The sequence below is a fragment of the Corvus hawaiiensis genome, chromosome 15 (genome assembly GCF_020740725.1).
Source record: "Corvus hawaiiensis isolate bCorHaw1 chromosome 15, bCorHaw1.pri.cur, whole genome shotgun sequence".
Classification (NCBI taxonomy): Eukaryota; Metazoa; Chordata; class Aves; order Passeriformes; family Corvidae; genus Corvus; species Corvus hawaiiensis.
Window position 1 is genome coordinate 10761934 of NC_063227.1, and position 20987 is coordinate 10782920.

The window sequence follows — 20987 nt, forward strand, 5'->3', positions numbered from 1 at the left end:
TGTACGTGCTGATGGAAAGGACAAGACATCGGCTCCCATAAGACTCCCCAAAAACCTCTAGTTAAATAGGGGGAAACACAGTGGGGTGGAACCACCCAGTTGAGCCATCACCGGGCAGCTATGGCACTGGAAGACAACTAAGGCAGGGAAAGCAATTAGCAGCAGTGAGGAGCACTTTTTATGAGTGTCTCTCTTACAGCAAACGGAAGTGAACTTCATATCAGTAGTGTTCGGTATGAAGACACTGGTGCCTACACCTGCATTGCTAAAAATGAGGTGGGAGTGGATGAGGACATATCTTCCCTTTTCATCGAAGATTCAGCGAGAAAGACCCGTAAGCTCAATTTTCCATGTATCTATTTCTTTAAATAGTGTTTGAATATAATGATATACATGTAATTTGATAGTTCAGGCTATTGCATGCAGTCAGTTGGATCCTACATAAGGTAATGACAGTTCAGACTGCACTTTGATCAGAAGATTGGACACTTTTTGGGATAGGAATCATGCAGACAAGGTAAAATCTTGTCCAGGAAGATGGTGCCTTTCATGTGCCAGAAGTATACCAGGTGTGTGATGGGTAACAGCATTATTAGAGTAACAAATTGGCAATAGTTTCAGATATCAGGGAATCCAAAATGTAATATTTTGTCAAATTTTATAAATCTCATTGATTTCTGTGCAAGACTTCTTTTGAAGACAGTTACCAGTCAAAGTTCTCGAATATTTAGACGTCTGAAAAATGTTGTGATTAAACTATTTATTTTACCTGTTTTTGCATCACTGACTGGCAAAAGAGGTTTCCCTCAGTGTGAAATTATCTTCCACCTGGAAGACAAATACTCTCCCAGCTACTCTTCCCACATCTCCTATAGGAGTGCAGCTGTGTTATCTTGACCACACTGACCCCAAACCACAATCGCTGGAGGAGGTGATCAGTTGCCCCAGTAGAAAAGTTTCCAGAGGCCTGATCCTTCCTAGTTCTGCCATCTTAACTGCTTAGGAGATTGCCTGGGTTTATTGGTGATGCTAAAAGTCTAGGTGCAAATGGGATTTTTGCTGCTTTTCTGGCTGCAAATATAGAGCGAGAATTGGTAGCTAAGTTACCCATAAATATGGGCTCTCAAGGAGAATCTTTGGAAAATATATTCTATTTCTCATTAACTAGATTTATGTACTCTTGTTAATATTGGTCGTTTTCCCTTGAATACTTGAGCAAGGGAAATTGCAGTATGTTGAGAAATAATTGGATCTATCTGGAACAGAAATTCAAATGCAGGTGTACTTTCAGAGCTTATGTGAATCCTGAAAGAGAATGCAGTTGCATGAAGTTCCAAGAAAAAGCGCAGCCAAGGGTGTAGCTGCTGTAGCTGCCAGTCTCAGGCTTCTTCTGAAAGATGTTGGTGGACCTGGCAGTGCTGGGTTAATGGTTGGACTCAGTGATCTTAGAGCGTTTTTCCAACCTTAATGATTCTATAATTCCATGTTGTGTTTCCTCATTGAACCTGCACAGAAAATCACAGGCTGTACCATACCTCCAGCTGCATTTGAAGGTAACAGCTTCTCTTTAGTAGGTCACTGATGTTTGAACAGCTGCCTTCATTTCAGGAAGGATTTTTCCCATGTCAAAGTTTCTGAATTGTCTCTAGAAGGAGCAAATGTGTTTAGAACTCTCTGTCTTTCCTGGTATTTTATTTGAATGAATGTTACAAAATTTTCACCAATTAAACAGTTCATGTAAACATGAGTATTTATTCAGTTACTTGCTACAATGAAAGTTTTGACATTGTTTTGTTGTTTTTTTTTCTTTTCCTGATTATTTTCTGGCTTTCCCAATATTCTGATGCTGCAGTTGCAAACATACTGTGGCGAGAGGAAGGTACTGCAGTAAAGTTCTTTTGTCGTAGTGATAATGTGCTTGTCTGCTTTAATAATTCTGTGATGGGCCATTCTCCACTGACTTGCCACTAACCCTATCAACTTTCACAGTTACTAGATTAAGTACAGACCAGACATTTAAAAGCTAAATTCTTCAAATTAGAGATGTCACTCTTGTACCTATAACTTCTTGCATTTTCCCACTATGAAATAATAGATTACCATAAAATATATAAAAATATGAATTTTTATATACTGCCAGAAGTGTGATCAGCCTGAGATTCTCGAGCTGCATTAGCAATCACACAAGTGTCAGAAGTGCTCCCAAATTACCATAATTGAACAAGTAAGGCATAAATTCAATATACTGCATTTTATGCAAGCAATTCAAGCTCTTCCTCTTCAGTAGCATGTATTGATGTTTTCTAGGTAAGCAACAGAAATTTTGTTCTTGACTGTTAGGCAAAACAGAAATCCAAACCACAACAGGTTTTCTTCCCTCTATCTTTTGAATCGATGCAGGGTAAAGGTTGCCCAGTTTCTCCTTGTTTTAATTGGCAGTTAAGATCTCTAGTTTGATCAAAGTTACAGTGTGCCCTCCACAAGGTCAACAACTGTTTATCTTGGAAGCCAAAGTAGGAAAAAACCCATCCTGAGCATCTAATTGACTCAACGATATTACGGAGGCACTTGAATGAAAAATCCCGATTTTGTACATGCTTGTGCTGTCGCAATTTCCAAAACACCCAGTAAGAAGCATCATGCAACAGCCCCAGGGGCTCTCACACAGGTTGTCCATCTGCCTCTGTAGGTGTGGAGCCCAGGTATGTGGAGGGGACCCTGTGACATTGGGCTCCTGGAGGGCTGTGAGCAGGACATCCACTCACTGGAGGAAGGTTCTGGGGTTGAAACCCAGGTGTAAAACAGTTCTTGTGTCTGCCAGCTGCGTATGAGGCAGCTGAGACCTTGGTGTCCTTCCAGCTGTGTGGGAAAGTTTGCTGTGCAGTGAAAAATTGTTCTCGGCCACATCCCCCTGCCCCCTGCAAACACCCGAACTCCCTCACGCTGCTTGTCCAAGAAGGGCTTCAGGCTCACTCTGCTTTTAGAGGGTGCAAAAGGCCCCTTTGTAAGTAGTGCCTCCAGGTACCCAAAACAATAGCTGGGCTTCCTGCCCTCAGCATGAAGCTTTCTGGGTAGCTTGGGCTTGGCGCAAAGGATTTCAGGGGCAGAAGGAAGGTGCCAGGGTGTGGTGACCGAAGCAGCCTGGTCCAGGTGTGCAAACACCTGGTGCACGCTGTTGGTGCCACTGTTGGCCACAGACACACAGCAAGTACACTAGTTTATTTCTAAGGTCCCTTCCAACCCAAGCTAAATGCAGCTCGCTGGACGTCAGAGAGGTGGTGCAGTCACCTAGGATAGCTCCCCAGCACTTCTTCCCAAATACCCCACCTGCAGGTGTCTGGTGCAGGGCTGTGAGGAGTCTTCACTGCTGACATTCCTGTAAATGGCATTATTGGCACTAAGAATTGCTATTTCTACTTGGAAATGAAATCTCTAATGCATCTCTCATCAGTCCAGCATCACCTGCATGGTGCTCCATGGCTGTTTATATACAGTGTCCCTTACGCTCCTTTTTAAAGAAAGCAGTTGGATAATCCTTCCAGATGTAGAAGTAGAGTAATATTTAAAGAACAGCTGAGAAGTTGGTTGCAGAAAGTCTTCTTATAATTTTGCTAAATAAATGGACTTACTGCTTATCAACCTTGCACATTTTAAATAAAAGTATGAGCAATGTTGAGGCAAAACATGGCCAGTAAAACAGATTTGCTGTTGATGTTCCTAAACGATTCAGTATCTGTAGATCAGGTTTATTACCCTGCTTTTCTTGTTCTGTAGTATTTCATGGACACATTCATTCTAGAACATACTTCAGCATGTGAAATCTTGGCACAGAGAAAGCTGGAAGACAGGAATGGTATTTTTGGTTTTACATTTTAATGTATTCTTTCAATTCCTTACTATGTGCAAGTAGCAATATTAACAAATGCATTGGTAGATTTGAGCTCCTTTAAAATGATCACAACCTCATCCCCCCAAGGTTTGGAGTAATTAAAACCTTGGGGAAATACCTAAACAAAATATGGTACAGAAAAAACTTTTGCTGCAAGTCAAACTTTTAACGTAAGTATTTGGTCATTTTAAAAGTCAGTCTGTCAGTTTGTTCTCAAAACCTTTCAGACCACGCACAAGCAAAGCCTCAAGAAATGAGTGCACATAGGGCAACCAGCCAGTTAAACCTGGGGCTGGAAGCATGTGCAGTATTTACCTATACAAATAGTTTTTAATTTTGTCCAGAGAAAACCATGAGTCGCCCAAATGTAAAGCAGAGATTTGTTTTCATGCCAGTGTTCATTTCTGTAGCGAGCACTGCTTGCTTAATACCCGGAGAAAAGGAGCATTTCATGCCAGCAGGCAATCAGCAGTTATGTGAATGTATGGACTTAAAAAACTGAAAGCCTTTTCATTACCAAATTTAATTTCTAAAATACTTGCAAGTATTTAGATTAAGTTGAGGAAAATTATTTAATTATCAGATTAGAAGAGAGTATTCCATGGTGAAAAATTTGCCCTTTGATCTCAAAGGAGGGATGTATAGATGTACACTGATGGAGACGCTGTATTTTTGAAATAAGCTCTTGTTGATATCAGGTGTCCTCCTGAAGTTTTTTTTGTTAGAGCCAACTTATCTGGAGTGGATCAAATAAGAACTGGTATGTTTAGGAAATCCTCATTCTTAATTTTTTTTTTTAATATTAGGGTTTTTTGCTATACAGATGAGGTATGCTGCCTTTCATAATGCCTTTAGTTTTTGAACTAGTTGTGTCATCTAACCTGAAATGTCCTCAATTCAAAAGAAAAAGAAAAAACCTCCTGATTCTCCTCATTAGTCCCCCAGTTCCCAGTTTAATACCTGCCTCACTACTGTAAAAAACAAAATACCCCATTGCCCACCTCTGTACTGAAATAATTCCCAATGCCCAGCACTAAGTAGGTGCAGCAGTATAATCAAAAATTGAGTCTGTTTTACTGATGTCCATGAGATTGTTTAGGATGTACCCCAACCAAGATTTGGCAAATGTTTCATGAGTCACAATAAAACACCTAGCTTGTCTAGTAAAAAACCTGCTTGGTCTAAATATCAGTGTGAAGATCAATCTCTGGGAAAAAAGGTGGTTTAATTTAAATTGACAAGCTTTTTTTAAAAAAGAGAGTACCTGAATGCTCTCAATAATTTGTAGTATATTTTAATCAGTCTGCAGAAAAACTTGGACTCATTTTACTGCAAGATAAGTAGTGAAACTTGCCAAGTCTCTGACTCTAAACCTGCTGGGGTAAAAATTTTAATCGAAGTATATTTGTGGGTAATTAAGGTCTTACTTCCTAAATACACCCTCATTGTAATAAGATCATCAGACAAAATCACGCTACTCTTGTGCATGAAAATAATAAGTACCTTCACAGTAGTCATAATTGATTGCCTGCCTCTTTTCACTTCTTAGGATTAAAATCCTTTACCCATGGAATATGTACATTCATTCCAGGCCAGGGTCAAATTCTGCCCTCTGACGTGTTCACTCAATTCCCACTAAAGCAGGTGGGAGTTGTGTGGATGCTGGGAGCACAGGTTTTGGTCCAAAGTGCCTGAATGAAATGTTTTACCAATATACTTGGGGAAAAAATTACCCTTAGTCCATGAAATAACTCTTGATGGAGCTTTGTTAGCTTTTTTCCTACATGCATGATCCTGCTCTGTGGCATCACATTTGAGGATCACAGTTCTTGTACCCACCTGATGCCCTAACTGGGGGATTTCTGTGCTATAGTTTAGACACTCAATTTGAACCTTGTCAGTACAGCAAACACCACATGCTGACACATTATACTCTGAAGCGACTTACTTGGCATCAAAAGAAGGGGGCTTAGCACCAAAAAAACCCTTCTAGCCTTACTAAATACGTGTTTTACAAATTTTCCAAAAATGCATTTGTCCAAATTATCCATATTTTTACTGTCAAGTTTCCTGTGATGATTTAGATCTCAATCCTGCAAACAGTTAAGAAATGTGAGAAACTCTGTCTCTGTGAGCAGCATTTAGAGGTGCCACCACAGGACCAGAAAAGGGTATTTTTAACACTGAACACTGTTCAGAGCCATAGAATGGGGACTTTATTTCTCCATGGGAAAATGGAATTAATTAGAAGATACAAATTATAGTATCACCATATTGTTGGCAGATAAAGTACGCTATCAACACTACTAGGGGTGACAGTGGTCATTGCAAACATTTACTGGTGGTGGTATGAAAAAATAGAATGAATGGATCTTTGAAACTAGAGTGTTTGAAAAGATCCTGAATATTTCTTAAAGATCTTGTCACTGCTATTCCATGTAGCATGACAGAAGTGATAAAATACAATCTCCTGAAGGCAAAGCAGTGACAATCAGCCAGTTTTCCAAATCTCTTGAAATGCCCCAGTTGGATAAATGAGGGCTAATGCGATGCTGAACTACTCCATATTTGTGAATTACAGTTTGCAAGATTTCAAAAATGTATTTATTTTGGTGGCTGTAGTTAGTTCTTTCACATAGTTTAAGAAAACAGAGAAATCTATATATTTTCATTCATGGAAACAGATGCTAAACACTTCTATTTAACATCACAGTTACCAGCGGTCAAGTTGCTTGTGACAGGATGACCTTCACTTTAACTAAAGCTTTTCTTTCAGTTCTCAAATTATTGTCAAGCTGTTTTTCATGAACTCATAGGAAAAAAACAAATTCATAATCTGAGGAGGGGTAGCAGTGCAACAGAGGGGTTTCTTGGGATCAAATCCTGCTTTGGTACCTATTAACAAGACCCAGCCATAGTTATTTGGGTACAACCACCGCCACCAAGGCAATGCATTTTTGAATGTGTCTGTACCTCTTCACTCCTTGAAGCCCTTGTTGTGACATAAAATTTGATTTTGTGAATGCTCCAGCTGCATCCAAATGACCAACTTTTATGTAAGGCAGATTTTGTTTGTCGGGAGAGGAGGATGCGTTCTTAAAAGAAGTCCTAACAGCTAGGGATACATACCAAAAAAAATACAACTCCTTCTTCTTTATCCCTCTTTAAGGCCTGAGTGTTGGGAATATGTTCTATGTCTTTTCTGATGATGGGATCACAGTCCTTCAGCCAAACGAATGTGAAATCCGGAGACATATGAGGCCTGAAGAGAGGATTTTCACAAGTTATGTAAGTCCTAAACCCAGCAGCTACAGCTGACAGCTGGGAAACTTTCTCTTAATCTCTTCAAAGGTTGTTATTGCTAAAGGACCCGTTTGCCACAGGGGTGTTGGAGCTTGGTGGGCTTCATGCAGCATCCCTGAGGTATAGCATCTTCTCTTGAAAATCAAGGGATCCACGTAACTTCTAAGGCTGACTCAGAAATGGAGGATTTACTGACACACTGAAGAGAATTTGGCTAGTTATCACATGAGCAAAGACTTTCATTTGTCCTGTTTGATCTGTTTACTTATCCATGCCCCAAATTTGTAACTGGGCTTTGGGGAAGGTACAAAAGTCAATAGCACAGAGATGTGCACATCATTCACTGGTGCTCCTTCTACTGATGCCTCCATAGGCAAAGAAGTGAGCTACTTTGGGCTACTTTCTGCTCTTTGGAAGTAGTTTGCCATGTTAAACTGCAGCAGGGAGGCAAATAAGAATGCCCAGAAAATGGTTGTGCCATGGAGGTCCTCTGCATCGTCTGCCACTGAAAGGGAGACTGCACTGTCTGTGTTTGCTGTTGGCACTTTTCTGTCAGCACTGAGTTTACCTAACCCTTGCTGTAGGAAATCACGAGGAAAATTTTTTCAGGTGTCAGGAATGTCAAGCACTGGCTCAACATGGCCAGTGGGATAACACGTGCCTGGAGGCTCTGTGAGGTCAGTGTTCTCAGTTACCTGTGTTATGTACTCCTGCACAGGAACGCACATCAGGTATATCTTCATGACACTGTTGGTTCTTGAAAAGTACGGGTGCTGAAATACGTCCAGAAATGCTTTTTTAGTCACTCCTTTACTTAGTTTCTAATTTTTAAAAGGGAAAGTTGAGAATGTGGCTCAAGAATGTGGCTCTTCTGAAGAAAAGGGCTCAGTCTTGATTTCAGTTTTGGGAGGAATCAAAGGGGAGAATCACTCTCACAACCCCTGCAGGTTGGGTCAAGCTCTGCTGCTATGGGTCAAGATCATCTTACACATCTGTAGTAAATATTTTCTAAATCTCAGTAAATTCATGGTTGATACTGATTTTTTTTTTTCCACTAGATTTTAATATACCTTAGAAGAAGTCCAGACTGATGCTCACCCCGAGGCTAATCCTTAACATGGACTTAATATTATTAAGCCACACCCAAGCTGTTGCTTTACAAAGACAGAAATCCTGTGTTTCTTTTCCAAAGAACTGTAAATATTGAAGAGGTGGTTCTGGAAAAACAGATTGAAAAGAACAAAAGAGAGAAGGCACTTAAGGAAATAATGTCAGCACGTTGGTGCACATAAGAGGGATTTTTAATATCACTTGGCTGCTCTTCAGAGACACCTCTGGGGGATTCCTACAGATCTCATAGGGCCCTTCCCTTGGTCCAGGGAGGATTGACATTTATTTCCTCCCTTTTCCCTTTTACTATCTTGAGCGTTTGCTACATAGACAGTGACACAAGCCCAACTTTAGGAATGGATCTACAAAAAAGGTTTCTTCATTTGCTCTTAGAGGGCACAAAAGCAGGTGGAGCAGCTGCAGCTGAGCCCTGTAGCAGAAAGACTGGTGACCTTTCCCTGCTCCCCTTGGCTTGGGTGGATGCTGTGTTGTTAGAGCTGAGGATGAGGAGGACAGTGTGGAGGCTGGCAGGTGCCTGACTGCATGAATGGCTGCTGGAAGCCCAAGCCTGAGCTTTTGTATCATCTTCTAGCTTGTTGTAGCATAGATTCCCAGCCTGGCCGGAGGGACAGAAAAGAAAATGCAACCAAGTTATTGAGTCTTGTATCTTCAACCCTTGCTCGTGGTCTCCACCAAGACACTCAGCCAGCAGAGCTGTTCTGCTTAGAGGTGACAGCTTTTTATCCATAATTGTTGCACATGGTGTGGGTCCCTTACAGCTCAGGATATTCTATTCTATTCTATTCTATTCTATTCTATTCTATTCTATTCCTCCAATACAGACACAGTGTTGACACTGCTTTTTGTTGTACCTCCTCTTTCCCTGAGCAAGCTCTGATGCAGCTCCAATCACATTTCCCTTAGGGAAGTTGGGCCATTATTTAAAATTAACCAACAGAAGATCTAAAATCAGCAGTTCTGCTCACTGAAATATATATGTGTTCATTCTTGTTTTACCCCATTTCCTCCCCACAGCCTGGTCCCACACAAATGCTCTTTCAAATAAAGCATCTCGACAGAAGGAAGATCGATGAGGAGTAGCCAACATGCAGAGAGCTGTTGGTGAGACCACAAGGGACTCTTCAAACTCAGGGTAGCTGTACCAGTTCTGCACAGGACTCAGTGAGTGGAATATCAGAGACAAAATATGGCATCAGGCAGCTGTGAACAGAATTTGGCCCAAAGCGGCAGAACTTGGTTCCTTTTGAACAGGGGAAGTTTCTGTAGCTGTAGGATCGTGCTTGTTTTGCTTCTGTTTGCTTCAGCATAGGTGTTTTAGAGCATGCTCTCCTGCACAGAAAATGAAGACTTTATGAAAAATATAAAGCAGTGAGTCAATTAATGTAAATCACTGTTTTTTCAAAGCCTAGGGTGATATTTCTGTTGCTAATAAACACTGACAGCACTGCAAGTCTTGATGAACCACAGCATGCTTCAAAAGATCAATCCATAGGCTCTGTGGTTATTTAAATTCAATATAAGTTTGCAGGAGGTCCAGCTGCTTAATGTCATTGCATAGAGCCAGGCTGAAGTGTGGTACCTGATAAATTAATTATTCCATGTTTTCCAGGAAAGAAAGGGAAGAAATATCATCCTAATGGAATCCCCAGGGATTTTTTCCTGCGGTTTTCAAGGCTAAGCTTCTTGCTGCTCCAGGCCCTGAAATTGTAAAAATTAAACCTTTTCTTTTTTAACCCCTCAGGAGGAGATCTGTCCTAGAGTGGAAGGTGAAGACACTCAGTCCTGCCTCTGGGCTTCAGCAGTCAATGTCAGAGACAAGTACATTTATGTGACACAGCCAAAGCAGAACAGAGTAATGATAATTGATATCCAGACTCAGAAAGCCATACAGGTACTTACAAGTGAACACATTATTTGCTGATGGCAAAAGACTTGATATAGGACAAAAAAAACAGATCTTTGCCTGGTGGATCTGCTGGGCAAAGATCTGCTGATCACTAAAGAGCTGGGCCTGTGTTGCTTTCGCCAGTGGGATCACATGGGGTTCACTGTTCTGTAACCTCATTGGCAGGAAAAGAGGTTCTATAACCTCTCCTCTATGGGTGGGAGATCACAGTCTCAAGGCTGCATCTGCAGCCGAGCTTACAGTGAATCTGGTAAAATAACATTGGGATGAATTCCTGGCTTAGCTACCTGACCTGGGTTATAAGCAGGTTGGGAATAATGAGCTGGTGTGGGTACAATTCAGACAGAAACTGGCCCTTGATCTACTGGCTATAAGTAACAGTATAAGATGGAGTGATGTCTACACAGAAAATGGCACCAAACAGCCAAATTTTTCAACTGCTGCTGGTCCCCCACTTGATTTGAAGGCAAAGCTGCACAAGGAACATAATAGTGGTGCATGGGACTGCCTGCAGTGAGCTGATGTAGTATTTGTCATGTGCATTTGGGTCACTGTGTAAATAACTCTCTCCGGGTTTTTTTAAGTCCTTGGATGTGGACCCATTACCAACCAAATTACATTATGACAAGTCCCACGACCAAGTGTGGGTGCTCAGCTGGGGGGACATGAGGCAATCATCACCCACACTGCAGGTAAGTCCTTACACTTTGGAGCCTTTGCTCTTCCTGGGCTCAGCATCACTGGTTACAGACTGGTGGCCGGTGGGTCGCAGGTATTTAACAGCATTTAATGGTCTGGATATAAAGCTGCTGTTTCATTTGCATATCCAGTGTGTTTTATGCATCCCTCCTCTGTCCATCCTCACATATTTTTCCTGCTGTTTAATTTGTTTTTGAGCAATGACTGTGCCGCAGGCTGACAGCAGGGCTGCTTTGTGCCAAGGTCTGTTTTGTTTTAAGACTGGTGACAGAGCCAAGTGCCATAAAGTTGTACAGCAAGGGCTGGCAGCTGGCTGTGAGCAGGACAAGCCTGCTGTGCTCTACAGCACTGGTAAGGCACCTTGAATCCTGTGTTCAGCCTTCACTACGAGACGGACATTGAGGTGCTGGAATGTGTCCAGAGAAGGGCAGGAGAGCTGGGGAAGGGTCTGGAGCACAAGTCTGATGAGGAGCAGCTGAGGGAGCTCAGGGGAGACCTTATCAGTCTCTACAGTTCCCTGAAGGGAGGTTGGAGCCAGGTAGAAGTCAGTCTCTTCTCCCACGTAACAAGTTATAGGACAAGAGGAAATGACCAAAAGTTATGCCAGGGGAGGTTTAGGTTGGTATTAGGAAAAATTTCTTCACTGATAACTTTGTCAAGCCCTGGAACAGGATGCCAAGGGCAGTGGTGGAGTCACTGTCCCTGGAAGGATTGAAAAGACATGTAGATGTGGCACTTGGGGACATAGTTCAGGAGTGGGCTTGGCAGTGCTGGGGAAATAGTTGGACTCAATGATCTTTGAAGGCTTTTCAATCCTTAACAATTCTGTGATTCTGTGATTCTCTCACAGTAAAATGTAAAAAGGGGCTCTCTAGGGTATGAAAAAAAAACCAAACCATCAGAAGTAAAACCTGGGGGACAAATTGTGTTACTGGGTGTTAGTGATTCCACTACAGGGGTGCCAGTGATATCCCTGGAGCTCCTCCATGCTCAGCACCATCAGACCCACAGTGATATTGGGACACAGCACTACACATGAGTTTGGATAACTAAATTAGCTTCCACGTCCAGATGACCTTGGCAGATTTACTGTTCTATTGACAGTACAGAGAACATGGAGAGTAGTCATCTAGTGGGGCATTTTGCTGCTGCTCTATGTTGTATGACAAAGTTGACATGATTTGATCAATACAGACATCCCCTTCTCTGGTAGTTGTTTTCTGGCACTTCCTGCCCAACCTTTCTGGAAACAGGTGTCATGTGAATATTCCTTCTGCCAGAAGTGTTTGCTGGTAAGTCTACATTAAAGCATTCCCCAGCAGGCAGAGAAGAAGGGGGGCTGTGCTTTCTGACCTAAAAACCAACAAATTGGAATCTACATTAGTTGTGGGGCTACCCAAGGCTGCCTCTGGAGATGCTGCCCCATGAAGACCAGATGAGCCATCCCCACCATCCACATGCTCCATCCAGTGCTGTCAATAATAAAGACTGGACCAGCTACTCATCATGGGCTATTTCAGGAAAAGATGCCAAAACCAGAATGGAGGCAAATAAATGAAGGTTTCCAGGGCAGCAGCACCAGGTTGTCTCACCTGGGGATGCGAATTTCCTGTACCGGGTATAAGGAGACAAAATGGGCCCTCTTTACCCTTTCTGACTTAATTTCTTCCATCCAGCTGTGAGAAGTTTCTGTAATTAAAGGAGAGATGGCCCAAGCATGTCATTATTAGGAAGAACACACCATCTGCACAGCTGGAAACTTGTTAGAAGGCTCCAAGTCTCAGATAGTCCTTTCTGTTATCTTTATGATGTGCAGTTACACACATAGAGATGAGATTAGCATCAGCAGATCCTTTATTTTTTCTGACTTTTTTCCCAAAAGGTGGGCAGTAGCTAATTGGGCAAAGTTCCTTCTTAAAACCTGCAGTGTTTGGTTGCACAGATGCAGTAAAATATTTTTTTTTACAAAGATGCTGCTGCAGAAGTTGATCTAAATTTCCACTCATTCTCTGGAAGTCAGGGATTTATCAAACTGCCTGTGCAACCAGCTAATGGGATGCTGTTGTTTGGCCATTACTGACTAGTTGGAAGCAAATATCTGGCCTTCCTAATTGGAAGAAATCTAAATGGCATGACCAGAACAGCTGTCTGTCTAAACCTTTTAGGGGTTTAGTATATCTTTAATGAATTATGTAGCTGTAAATTCAAAGCAATGACTGCTGCATATTGGAGCAGCAGAAGGTCCTAATGAATGGACTAAAGTCATCTTGGACCCAGCAAACAATTCAAGTGTTTAACATTTTAATTTTTGAAAACTTTTCCTTTCCGGAGCAGTGGAGGAGCTGAGTTCCCCTGTCCATGGAGATGTGTGCTGTGCTGGAGGACAGGACCAGGGGACAGCCAAAGGGCGCTTCTCCACTCCTCCCTGGACTTTATATCGATGGATGAACAGTTTCTCTCCTTCAAAGTGATAATTAACTGCTGTGAGTTAGTGTTCGATCCTTCAGGGTGGTAAATTATCACTGTGCATTTATGTGAGATTAATAAATATTACCATGAAGTAAATGTTTACTTTAGACAGTGAGGGATAAATTATTATGGTCCTAGTGTTGTCATACAGCTTCAGTTCCTGTTGACTGCTCTTTCTCAAGATGTAAACAACTTATGAAAGTCAAGTTGTGTACTTACCTTACAAATGTCAAGCCCCAAATACTATTTGCTAGCACACCTTTTGAAGACAACTACACCAAACAGTGTTTTGAAGTCATTAATCAATTTGAGTCTACTACATCCTGGAAAGAGCCACTCGGTACCGTGCATGTAATCTGTATTTACCTTTCTGCCTTACTCAGTGCTTATCCTGTGCTCAACCTTGTGTGTATTTATTGTAGGTAATTCCAGAGGCGAGCGCAGGGGAGAATCCACATGTTATCCGCACACCCTTTGAAGGAGTGGATGATTTTTTTATACCACCTACAAATCTTATTATTAATCATGTTAGGTGAGAAATTATTTTAATGAATAATAATGGTGACCATGCTGCTCCTTTCTCATCACCTTAAAGGACTGTACAGATATAAAGGGAGGGAGGGAGGGAGGGAGGGAGGGAGGGAGGAAGGAAGGAAGGAAAGAAGGAAGGAAGGAAGGAAGGAAGGAAGGAAGGAAGGAAGGAAGGAAGGAAGGAAGGAAGGAATCTTAACTATGTTTATCCCCATGTTCACACATGAAATGATGAAATGGAGAAGTGGTTGAGGAAATTGCCAGTAGTTATTCAGCTAATCAATAAAAGAGCAAGAAACAATCCTGGACTTCCCTTAGACCATACATGAGCATTCACATCTCACCTTGGTCAGCCTTCCCTCCTTGCAGCTTATGGCACACTGCCCTGGCTTCCTTGTGCCAGGAATTTGATGGCCCAAAAATCACCTTCCTTGCCAGAAAACCATTATGGATCTGGGCAGAAACCCGTGTCAAGGATATATTGCTTGAAGTGGTAAAAGTGTACTCTGCCTGAAGCACAAGGTGTGTTTCTTCCACATTTCCAACTTGTTCAAGTATTGGATCTCTGCATGGGATGTATGGTTGGAGCAGAAAAATTGTATGCACTGCACATAAAAAAAAAAACCCAAACAAACAACTCCATGAACCATCAGTTTTAAATGTGATGTAGTGGTTAATGAGGTTGTGTAACTAACATACTAATAACCTGGAGTAATACTGGCTGCTTCCCAGCAGGCAGAGGAAGCCTCCCATTAACATTATCAAAATTCTGTCCATGTTACAACATAACAACTGTTTAACCATCTTCTGTCCTCTATATAGTTTAACTAAGTTAAACACTCCAAAAACATAATGTAACTCCTTACAGTCATCTTAGGTTTCCTGCAGGAAACACCAAGAGAGAGGGGTTACACTTAAATGATTATATGTTGAATCTGTTCCAAAATAAATAACTTTGCCTGCTGAAACACAAAATAATGATGCATGCCTCATGGCTGTCATTTGTAATTTCTCTCTGCTTCATATTTCCAGTTTTCTTTCACAATTTCATTGTGACTAATAGTAGTGCCAGGAGGTAGATGACTCTGCTGAATGTTAAAGCCTGGGCTGAGAAGGTGAGAATTGCATTCAAAGACAGGAAGGTGGAACAGTTACACTTTTTTGTTTATTTAATTGTCCTTTTGCTGCAGTGTGATTAGTTAGCTGAAATAATAAATATGGATTATTGTCTATAGTTTTCCATGTGCAAAGCTGCAAATGCTGTGCCTTATTTGCTGTTGCATTTGTTCAGGGTCAGATCATCGTCTGTTCTCTCTCACCCTCAGCACAGAAAAATAACTTTTTGCAGGCTAATGAGATTCATTGAGATGATGTTCTAAATTCTCCACTCAGAAACAATAAATGGCAGTACCAGCATTTCCCAGGAAGGTGAACATTTAAGTAATTTCTTCCATGAGCCACGTAATATTTGTATGCAAATATTCCTGCATATGTATTTCAGCTACCTCTTATTTCAGATGGATATCTAGAAATGCATCCATTTTTATTAGTTCCAAGGGTAGACTGTTGTCTATTTAGAGCTCTCTTAAGTGTAAGGTTTGCTTTGAGATTTCAGATCACAGATTTCATGCGAGGGATGAGCCTCTTCTGCAACTGTGGGCGCATAAAATATATCCTGACCCACTTCTTTAAATGAAAGTTTATGATAAAACCATTTCTTAACTTCTTCAGGCATTTGGCCAAGTATTAAGGAAGTCTTGGGGAAAAAAAAGCTGTAAGGGAAGGCACTTTTTAAAGTGTACTTAAAATGCATTCATCCAGGAGAAATACAAGTGTCATATCTGATTTCCACACACACAGTGTGCTACGACTTTCCACTGCAGATACTTTGTGAAGTCTCTAATGGATGTGAGTATAATGGGGAGATGAAAAGCTTAGCCCAGTGATTTTCATGGGATCACACACTACAGTGGCTCATTCTTTAGAAGTTAAATCATTGCTGAGTGTCTCACTGACAGATGGATTAAGAATAAAGAAATAAACCTAGTGTTTCAAGCAAAATATGTATTATCTGCACACAAGCACGTTGTCCTCCACATTTCACAAGGCAATTTTACATCTTTTGCGGAAGAGATACAACACTAAGCACTCACTTAATTTCCTTCTGTCTACATTGAACGGATGAAAAAATACTCGATGTAAAATTAGTTTTTGTAAGTCGGTATCAGTGACCTGTGAATCCAGGGGAACACAAACAGGCTGTTTCTAAGGGCTCCCTCTCAAATTAAGTAGAAACCTTTCTTCGCTATTCTTGACCTTTTCTTGTCTTCAGCAAAGGTCAGATGTGCTGTAGCATATATCTTTTACAGAACATTTATTCTCTGCTCACTGTCTTTTGCCTTGTCTTGAGACAGAAAATAAAGACCCCTTATCTTCAGGGCACCCTGGTTATGTTCCTCAAGAAATGTTTTACACCTTCCCTGGGCTGGCAGGATGGTGTTTGAGAGTCTGGTCTGCACTTCAGCCTTGCCATCTCCTGCAGTGGTTCCCAGGCACCACGGGTACCAAACACACACCACAGCTTCCCTCTGGTGCTGTCAGTTAAGAGATGAGGTTAGACATGGTCTTCATTCAGTGGTTATACATTATATTGTACACAGCCATATTTATTATGTAGAGGTACTCTCTGGCCCCAACCTGGCAGCAATATGCTTTATTTTGAATGCTTTTCTATTTTGAGATTGAAGGCTTGAGTATATATTGAATTTCATGACTGCAATCTCAGACAGATTAAATACAAACCTGGTCAGTGTTAGCCTACTGAACACCCAAACCTTGATATCATTTCTATAGTAAACTGGTCTTCCCAATAGAAGATTTCAGCTTTTAAAGATTCAAACAGCTAAGCACATAGTCGAATTTCCAGGATCAGGTTGCTAATTTGAACTGAAATATATCCCTCATTCTAGGGTGTTTTAGAAGCACTAAAACAAGACATTTCTTACAAAAAGAGACAGCATTATTGCACATGCTTCCAAAACCAACAGAATAAAAGCTTTCCGATTCTGCTGACTTTGCTCAAGCATGTAACCATGTCCGCAGAGGTGACTTCAGTGTCTTGTTTTCTGTTTCAGGTTTGGCTTCATTTTTAACCAGTCAAAACATGCAGTTCACAAGATTGACCTGGAAACCGTGACTCACATCAAGACCATCAACCTCAAAGCCCACAGCTGCGTGCCACAGGCCATGGCGTACACACACCTGGGTGGCTACTACTTCGTGCAGTGCAGGAGGAACCACTCGGTGGCCTCGTCACTGCAGCTCGTCATCGACAGTGTCACCGACACCGTCATTGGCCCCAACGGTGATGTGTCGGGCACACCCCACGTGTCACCTGACGGACAGTACCTGGTCAGTGCAGATGAAGGCAGCGGCAGGATCAGAGTCCAGGCTCTAACTGTCCGAGGGGAAATCAAGTTGATTTATGACTTGAAAACAAACATACGTGTATCTGATCTGACATTTCAACCCTCTTTCACTGACGGCAATCAGTACTATATATATGCTACTTCACATTTGCAAACAGATGTGCTTTTTGTAGAGCTGTCAACAGGGAGAATGAATGTACTGAAGAATTTAAAGGACCCTATCACATCCAAAGACTGGCCCTGGAGCAGCTACAACAGAATTATGAAAGACAGTGGATTATTTGGACAGTATCTCATTACACCAGCTAAAGATTCATTGTTTGTTATAAATGGGAGGCAAAATACATTACGCTGTGAGGTTTCAGGTATAAGGAGGGGTAACACAGTGGTCTGGGTTGGGGAGGTATGAAAGTGTAGTAGCAGTGGGGCTTTCAGCAGGCAAAGACCAGTTGGACCTTTACACTGCAGCAAATGAGCAGTAGCATTGTACATTTTTACACTGGGAAAACAAAAAAAGACAAAAAATCCCTGTATAGGCTTCATGGTACAACACTGGTCTACTTGCAAGTTTTATAATATAAGGTATGCTCTGCTAATAGGAAGTGGTTTTGAAGGGATATTTTTCATTTGTGGGTGTGATTTGTGGTTATGAGAAAAATGCTGGGAAGTGAATAATATCTCCACTGAGATATCATATAAGCCACGAAACCTAGTGATTCTGTAGAACAAAACAGATTTTGACTTTCCATACTGAGGAGCTTTTATGTTATGTCCAAGCATCAGTTTTCTTCCCTGTATCCCTTGCCTGTTGGCTGCACTGACTACCCCACCCCAGCACAGGGAGACTGCAGCAGCGAGGACTGCAATGAATATTCATCTTTGGATGATGAGGGGAACTAAACATCAGAACAGTTTTCAACCCAGAGAAACCTAGGAGAGTGATTTAATGAAAACTGATCAGTTTTCTCTGCAGGATGGCTTTGGGAGGATTCGCAGATGTGATTTCAGAAGGAGGCATCACAGAAATAGTAACTGTCAGCTCGCTTGCTTCTGCGCTTCATTTTGCTCTTGGTCCTACTGAAGGCAATGGGATGAGTCCACCCTCTTCCAGTGCATATTTGTGTGATTGTATTTGAGAAATTTGCCATGAAATATCCAGGCCATTACCCATCCAGGCCTGGGTAGAAGCCAGAAAATACTGATGGGGGGTCAGAGTTTATGTAAACGATTTTATTGAGAAGGTGGCATTAGTCTTTCAACAGCTCCTGAGTATGGTCAGTTTGGGCACAATATGCAAAATCTACTCTTTGGAGGCAATTAGTTATGGTTATTCCCACAGAAGACAGCAACACTTCTAGAAATCATTGGTTACTCTCATTAAACATTTAGGAGCACTGAAATCACTTGGTTTTTCTTAAAATAACAGAGGTTATTTTTAATAGAAAACTCACTAATTTTCTAGTCATAGCCTTAATTTGCCTATTTATTTTCAGAAATACCAGGAAACAATTTTTCTTTGTGGTTTTTTTCCCTTTCTGTTTATAGTACACTTGTTTATAGTCAATTATCTTTTAGTTATGAGCAAAGACATTCATGTAAAAGCAGCTGAATTATCCAAGAATGCAACAGCTGGCATTGAGAAATTTCAGTCAAGTTCCCATAAAAACATACAGCCATTTATTTGCACACTTGGAAGATATAAAAACTTTTCTAGTTGCATTCTTCTAACTTTCTTTTTCCATCACCATGACGTAATGAAGGCAAAAGCCACTGTGACAGCAGAGCCAGGGAAGTGGTGCCATCCGAGCAGTTGTAACCACCACTTGAAAAATGGGGTCTTGAGGTGGCTGAAAGCTCTCTGCAGGTAAATATCAGTAGCATTGGAGCCACCCATTGGCCTCCGGAAAGACCCAGCATGGTTTGCCGAGGACCTTGTTGCCCAGAGTCTGTAGAAAGCTGCCCTTGAACGCATACAGTGATAGGTAGTGGTGTTGTAATCATTTTCCTCCACAGATACTTTAAGTCACCCATTTCACAACACACACAGAGGGATTTTAAGCAAGAAGAATTCAGAATAACACTGACAGTCTTTGCTTTAAATGTTTAACTTTATCAGAAGAGCAGCATTTTAGCATGGCTGTAGACCTGAGGTATTTTAAACCATTTCAGTTCTATAGAGAATATAAAAATCTGTTCTGACAGACGAAGGAGGGGAGCTGAATCCTATGAATTCATTAAACGTGAAGTCCTTGAAATTGTCCTTCAACACCCATATGCTGAATCCTACATTTCTTTCACTTACGAGCCATAGGGGTTAGAAGAGACTCTTCCATCATTGCAACACAGACATGTGAAACAGATGGGCATAGCCTTCCTTTAGCAATGCATGGTGTCCATGATTTTGTACTCATCCCATTAGGAAACATATTCCATGTCAAAGAAAGGAGAAGACCAGCTTTGTAAGTACCTTTAAATATGCACAGCTCCTTTCTTGAACAAAGCTGTATCCATACATTGCAGCCATCCTAGATGTGTTTTACCAAGGCCAAACACTGCTTTCGTGTTACCTTTTATGACTTCTTGAGTATTTTATTATGGTAAGTTTTCCCTGTAGAGACGTTCATTGTGTCATAGATCAAGCAAATATTACTTTTTTAAGAATATTAAAAAAAAAAATCCCTGTATATATCTGTTCAGGTATATATTCTTGAGGCTGGTTTATATATAGGCTGTGAAAGATGTGTAACAGACCTCACTTTTTCCTGTTTGTTGCAAAATATTGGAATAGCGTTCACTTGAAAAAATCCCACTTGGACCTTCCAAAGATGTTCCCTTTATTCCCTTTCCTGCCCAAGTTCTGGTGATGTGTTTTTCTAAATTATCCTAATGGTTATATATCATACTTAGAAAATGAAGTATAATTTAGATTGTCCACACTACTTGTGAACAGTTCCAATGACAGTCAAATCTGACATTAAAGTGCTGCACATTTGTTACTCTGATTTTTTTTTTTTTTATGACACAGAAATTTTATATACACTCAAAAAAATGTTTAAACTGATATTTGCCTTTCAGCTGTCAAAAAGAGACTATATTTCCTTGTGGGCAGTTTCTTCCCCTATCCTTTTGGTTTTCCACCAATTCACACTTAATTCCTAGTTAATAAATTATTAATTAATCATGATGATTAATTGAAATTGATCTAAATTGAATTAATGACCTTTTCATTATCCTATACACTCATATGTCAGGGTGTTCTGACACTAGAATAATGGGAAAAATAAGTCTCCAATGCAAAGATCAGATGCATTTGCCATTCATCACTGAGGTTAAACAGCAGTATGATAGAAATACTGGTTTGTCTTAGTATTTCCCTCAATATTTTCACTTTCTGAATGGAAGTGCCTGTTCAGAAACCAACCACTTTTAAACTGGAAGCAAAACTCACAAGTCCCTTCTTTGGAATCTGTGAAAGTTAATGTATTCTTATCATTAAATACTTTATTTTTTTATACCACTAAAAAAAAATCAACTAAAGTACCAAAGTATTTTGGTGGGCTTGTCTGCAGGATGGGTGGGAGATAGGAACTGGCAGTGTGGGTCAGTCCCCCCTGCAAAAGAGCCTTCATGA

At 41.0% G+C, this 20987-nt stretch overlaps 1 protein-coding gene across 6 annotated transcripts in view; it reads left to right on the plus strand.

Annotated features, from left to right (window-relative positions):
- FSTL4 (follistatin like 4) overlaps positions 1–20557 on the plus strand; it is a 228173-nt gene extending 207616 nt beyond the window's left edge. For 4 of the 6 annotated variants that reach the window (XM_048319875.1, XM_048319877.1, XM_048319876.1 and 1 more), the window contains 7 exons: positions 200–334; positions 1853–1879; positions 7059–7177; positions 10065–10214; positions 10814–10921; positions 13820–13929; positions 17063–20557. In XM_048319875.1, the coding sequence (XP_048175832.1) occupies positions 200–334; positions 1853–1879; positions 7059–7177; positions 10065–10214; positions 10814–10921; positions 13820–13929; positions 17063–17765 (1352 nt within the window). In that variant the 3' untranslated portion in view covers positions 17766–20557. The remainder of the gene's footprint in view (positions 1–199; positions 335–1852; positions 1880–7058; positions 7178–10064; positions 10215–10813; positions 10922–13819; positions 13930–17062) is intronic. The other 2 variants (XM_048319879.1, XM_048319881.1) reach the window with 2 other exon arrangements.
- The last annotated feature ends 430 nt before the right edge of the window (positions 20558–20987 follow it).